This window comes from Ovis canadensis, chromosome X (genome assembly GCF_042477335.2).
Source record: "Ovis canadensis isolate MfBH-ARS-UI-01 breed Bighorn chromosome X, ARS-UI_OviCan_v2, whole genome shotgun sequence".
NCBI lineage: Eukaryota > Metazoa > Chordata > Mammalia > Artiodactyla > Bovidae > Ovis > Ovis canadensis.
In genome coordinates, this window is record NC_091727.1 from 84,302,633 (window position 1) to 84,308,785 (window position 6,153).

Here is a 6,153-nt window from a genome sequence, read left to right on the forward strand (position 1 = left end):
AACTGCTGCTTCTTGACCTGCATGCACATTTCTCAGGAGTCAGGTAAGGTAGTCTGGTATTCCCATCTCTTTAAGAATTTTTCACAGTTTTTTGTGATCCACACTATCAACGGCTTTGATGTATTCAATAAAGCAGAAGGAGATGTATTTCTAGAAGTCTCTTGCTTTTTCTCTGATCCAGTGGATGTTGACAATTTGATCTCTAGTTCCTCTGCCTTTTCAAAATCCAGCTTAAACATCTGGGTGTTCATGGTTCAGGTACAGAAGCTTCATTTGGACATATCCCCCCAGGGTGATGCAATTGGAGATTCATTCCCTATTGATTTAAACTTCCAGAGGATAACAGGAAGACAATCAAGGGAGGAGGCTTGGCCCTACCCAGGCCACGTATCTGTGCTTCCTGAAGAAGTCAGATCTCCCTGCACCACACATGCATAGAAAAGGCTCTTTTCAGGCTGAAAGGGGAATAAGGTTAAGGGATGCTCTCTCTACCCAGACACCTTTTCAGTAAAATCCATCTTGGCTAAGAGAAGCGTGCACACATGTGGAAGGATCCTGAGATATACCAAAAGGGACTGTGAACCACACACACCAGAATGATTGGCCCAAAGGATACCCAGAAGAAATGCCCCATAAAAGTAATTGAAACTACCATGAGGGCACAAACTCAGGAACTCTCCTTCTGTGTCTGCCTTTGTGCCTGTTCACACATACTCTATGCCTTTCCCCTTAATCTGCATTGTAGGCAGACTCTTTACCAACTGAGCCACGTGGGAAGACCAGATACACGTAAATGTAAAGCTGAATCACTTTGCAATACACCAGAAACTAATGTAATGTGGGAAATCTGTTATACTCCATTAAAAAACAATACATCAAGGAAGGAACAAGATGGAGGAAGAGTAGGTGGGCGTATATCTCTCTCCAGGAATACATCAGGAATAAACCTTCAGATACAGAAATGATTGCAGAACACCAGCAGAGGGTGGGCAGGAGTACCTGACCACTGGAAAAGAATATATAGACCCACCCAAAACTCAGTAGGATGAAGGAACTGGGGGTAAAACAGGAGGGCTAGTAGGACTAGACCTGCCCGCAGCAGGTGGGGGAACTGTAGAAGGGGTCTGATCCTCACATGAAGACAATTGTCTAGGTCAGAGGAGAAACATTTGAGGCTGAGAGTGAAGCAGCTCATCTGTGACAGCCTAAATGGAATGAGAAACAGACAGTCCGTGCCGCAGCCATACATACCCCAGACAAGGACACAGGTCCCCTAGAAGGCACAACAGCCAGGAGCTGGAGCATAGGATTTGTGGAGTAATCCCAGGGCCAGAGCTTCTGTTGAATGCTGGGAGATGGACCGAGGGGATGTAAGGGAGGAGACCCTGGTGGGAAATGCCTGTGTAGGAAAGCCAGTGAGCCAGGGAAACATGGTGATACTGCTGAGTCTTGCAGAGGGGATGGAGCCAACACCAGAGCTTCTCTCTCCCCACATGCCAACACAGGCAGCTGGACAATAGGGAGGCTGCCCCATCAAGTGCCTGAGACAGACTAGGACACCACCCAGGATGTCCTTTTAAGTGTCTGAGGTGCAGAACAACAGAGTAGTATCTCAGCAAGGGGGGGGTCACTTTAAGTGCCTGACATGCCAAACAACAGAGAAGGACCCCAGGCAGGGGAGCCCTCTAAGTGCCTGAATGGGCGGAGCTATGGAGTAAGACTAGCCAAAGAGGCCTGCTGATCGCCAGCTGCCAGAGGCTCAAAAAGACTCTGATAGGACCATAATTCCTGTGGCTGAGGCAGTCTGTGTCCCTGCACACTTGGTGCCACAAGGTTCCCCACAACTCAAGTAGCTGTGACACCTTCATGCTCAACCCACACTTGGGCAGAGCTTCCACTGGCAAAAAAAAAATGTCTTGTGTTTATGCACCCAGGGTCACTTCTGTCATGGTCAACTCTTTGAGACCCTGTGGACTGTGGCCTGCCAGGTTTATCTGTCAGGGGGCTTCTCCAGGCAAGAATACTGGAGTGTATTGGCCAATACTGGTTCTAGAGCACTATATTTCCTGCTGCCCTAGCTGCCACCTCCCCTGAGTACCTGGTGGTGCCAGAACCCCTGTGACCCAAGAAGCTGCCAGACCTCCAAACCTGGCCCTCACTGGGGCAGACTCAAATCCTCCAGGGCAGTCTCAGGAGCAAATCCCAGTGGACAACCCACATGCAGAGGTGGTGATAAAACCACAATTGCAACCCAGGGGCAGTGTGGCTAAGGAAGAGGACCCAAAACCTTCCCACCCAGCTGTACAAGCTGCAGATTAAATCCACAAGATCAACCAGACAGACTCTGTGTCTATGGAATATATAAAAGGACCCTGAGAGCTCCTACAAAAGCAAACGGACTAGTTCTGACAGCTGTGGACATTGGAGGCAAGAACACACAGGAGTAGGACCAGATTAGAGTGTGAGCTGCCCCCACAGCAGAGCCAGAGTCCAGTGCAATGTTGGAGGGCATCCTAGGGAATTAAGGTGGACTGTGACTCCCAGTGAGGGAAAGGACACTGACAGCAGAGACTCAAGTAAAACATGTATTATTCATACATTTTGACTTGTTCTGTAGTTTCCTTTGGATCTTTTTTTTTTCTTTTCATTCTTTATTTCTCCCTCCCACACTCTGTTGTAGTTATCGATTTTATTAGCACTCTGAAAACTATTTAAGTTTTTGAGTGTTTTTTTTTTTGTTTTGTTTTGTTTTGTTTTTGTTTTTCCGAATCACATTATTTATGTTGTAAACTTCTGCTTCTACTTTGGCTTTTTGCAGTTCTGTAGAGTTTTCCTTTTTTTTTTTTTTTTTCTCTTTTTTAAACTTCATATTTTACATTTTAAAATTTATTATTAGTTTTTCTAAGCTGATTTCTTTGTTTGCTTTTCCTCCTCTTGCTTTCCCCCTTGTACTTAATCTTTAATATATATAAATCTTTATCTACCACTATTGACCTTTATATTCCTATTCTTTCTTTTTTTTTCAATTACAGTCCTTTCTTTTATTGGAGTTCCAAATTTTAAAAACTGAAAGTAAAGCAATCATTCAGTGGTTCAGATAAAAGAAAAGCATCTTTACCTGAGTTACCCATCAGACTTACTCTGACCTGCCCTAGCTCTTCCCAGAACAAGTTTCTGGGTATCTAAAAAAATGGTTTGCATGTCGACTCCATTAAAATTCATCTCTACTACAGGGGTCAACTAACTATGAGAACAGTTCTCATACCTATTAAATGTACACAGTCCACAGTGAGACCTCTATAGAGGTCTACAAAATGCTCTCCAGAGTAGTTTCTTTGGGGCCCAATAAGGTAGAGATTTCCTGCAAGGATTTTTTTTCCCCCAGACTTAGGGTTATTTATAGGGTCTTTCACTTATACAAGTTCCCTGGTGTACAAGAACTGATCATTGACAGAAGTTTTTCTCATTCAGGGAACTCATAAGGTCCTTCATCAGATTTTTTTGGGGGGGAGGGGTTTGCAAACCCAAGAAGGCTCTCCACTTAATGCTTTTGCCACATTCAAGGCAAATATACAAATTTTCACCTGTATGGCTTCTCTTATGATAGGTAATAAAGTCACAATTACGTTAAGAGGCTTTTTTCACAACTGTTGGGGTTTCTTTCCAATGGGGCTTTCTGACATCCAATGAGGCGTGCATACTGTCTGAAGCACTGTTTCACAGAGCATTAAAAAAATATCATCCTCTGATCTGAATTATCTTGGAATGAGGAGAGGTGAGCACTGCTGGAGAGCTTTCTCACATTCACCGAACTTATAAGTTTCCCACCTATATAAATCCTCTTGTGGATGATCAGACATGAGCTTGGACTGAGGTTTTCCAAAAACTCAGGGCATCTGTAAGGTTTCTCACTGGAGTGATTGATACGGTTCTGTAAAGACAGCTCTCTGGTCAAACCATTTCTCAAGTTCCTACAACTACAGATTTTCTGGTCCCCAGTAAAGTCTGGGCTCTGAGGAAAGTCTGAGATTTGCTTTGAGTTCTCCATCTTAAGTGAGTTCTCTTACATTGTAAATACATCCTTTTTTTTTTTTTTAAGGTATAACAACTTCTTGTCTGGTCAAGACATCTGTGAGGCTTCTGATACATGGGGAGGGCTGAGCTCAAGACCTTTCTCAGCCACATTACAGATATATGGTTTTTCACCGATGTGGATTGTCTGATGTTGAAGAAGGGCTGACCTCTGATGAAAGCTTTTATCACAGACACTGTATTTATAATGCAGCTCCTCTGTCTGAGTTCTCATTTTCTGTTGGGCAACGAAGTCCATGCCTAAGAGGAAGCCACTCTCACACGCAGACCACTGATGTGGTTTCTCTTCCATGTGAATTCTTTGATGCACAATAAGGTCTGAACTACAGGTGAAGCTCTTCTCATATTCAAGGCATTTAAAAGTGTGAGTGTGAGTTGCCTGGTGCCTGATGAGGTTGGCACTTCGGGTAAAACTTCTCATACATTCCAAGCATTTATACGGCTTCTCACCTGTGTGGACTCTCTGGTGTACAATAAGGTCGGATTTCTGGCCAAAGCATTTCTCACAGGCACCACACTTATAGGGCTTCTCCCCAGTATGTACTCTTTTATGAACAATGAAGGCTGACTGGTGTCGGTAACTTTTCTCACACTTATTACATTTGTAGGGTCTTTCACCAGTGTGAGTTCTCTGGTGGCTAATAAGATCGGATTTCCCACTAAAAGCTTTTTCACACTCCAGACACTTAAACGGTTTCTCACCTGTGTGAGTTCTTCTGTGCCTTATGAGGTTTGTACTTTGGCTGAAGCATTTATCACATTCACTACACAGATACGGTTTCTCGCCTGTATGGCTTCGCTGGTGGACAAGCAGATCAGAGCTCTGACCAAAATTCTTGCCACAGATATCACATGTATAGAATTTTTTACCTGCATGCATTCTCTGGTGTCCTGAAAGGGCTAAGTGGTGCCGAAAGCTCTTCTCACATTTGCTACATTTATAAGGTTTCTCATAACTGTGGATCCTCTGATGTGAAATAAGATCTGAGCTTTGGATGAAGGTTTTCTCACACATATCACATCTATAAGGTTTCTCCCCAGTATGGGTTCTCTCACACATAATAAGAGCTAAGTTTTCACAAAAGTTTTGTTCACATTCAAGGCACTGGTATATCTGATCATCTATTTGAGTAATCTCATGCACATGAATAAAAATCTTTTTACCCTTCTGAGAGCATACATGATATATTTTCCTTTTTTGAGTTCTCTGATTATATCTCTCTTCTGAAGTGTACATTTTCTATGGCTCTCTCCTAGGGAGTTTTCCACTGGTCTTCCTGACCCATCATTTTCTTCATAGTCATTTTCTCGATAAGAACTTGAAAGATACATCTGTCTTAGGCCTTTCAGTCATGAGCAGTTTCTCTTTACAAGTTTCCAGCATCACATGCACTCATTCTTTATGTGGTATTTACAACCCATAACAAGAAAGACTCAAGACTGTCTTAGTTTTGGCTCCAAAAGGTCTCCAGTCCATAGTTACTAACGATACTCAATTCTTCCCTCTCCCCGGCTGCAGCCAGCACCACCCCTCTGCCTGGGAGGGCACTTCCGGTTACTCTCCGGACACTCGGGGTTTGGTTTTCCCTGCGGCCGCAGGCTTCGGACGGTGAACCTACAGGCCCACCTTCGGGAAAAGAAGGAAAGCAAACCTGGGAGGCCGACGAGAGCCAGGAGCATCCTTCTTTGCGCCTCTCGGCGAGGGTAGCTGGGGCCAGGGCATCCGGTGTGCGATTTAAGGGCCAACAAGGCCAGCTAGCTTCCGAGCCCTTTCAGCCTGGCTGGCTCTATTCTTTCTTTTCTTCCTTTCCTTTCTTTGTCTCACGATATTTGTTAGTTTTGTTTTCATTGCTTTCCCCCCCAGTTGTCACCTTATTTTAGTTTTGTTTTCCAGTTTGTGCTTTAGTTAGTTTTGTTCTTAACTGGTGGATGCCATTTTGGTTTCCTTTGTTCGCCAGGTCAAACTATTGTACTTTATTTTCATTAGACTGTTTTGATTTTGCTAATGAGTGTATATGTATGTGCATATATTCCATTATTTCAATTATCATTTGCCTGATT

General features: G+C 43.7%; 1 protein-coding gene across 1 annotated transcript; it reads right to left on the minus strand.

Moving 5' to 3' along the window:
- Positions 1-3,674: 3,674 nt before the first annotated feature.
- Positions 3,675-5,775, minus strand: LOC138929976 (zinc finger protein 322-like). Its single transcript, XM_070289623.1, has one exon. The coding sequence runs from the start codon at positions 5,327-5,329 to the stop codon at positions 4,121-4,123; it is 1,209 nt and encodes a 402-aa protein (XP_070145724.1). The 5' UTR covers positions 5,330-5,775; the 3' UTR covers positions 3,675-4,120.
- Between the last annotated feature and the right edge of the window lie 378 nt (positions 5,776-6,153).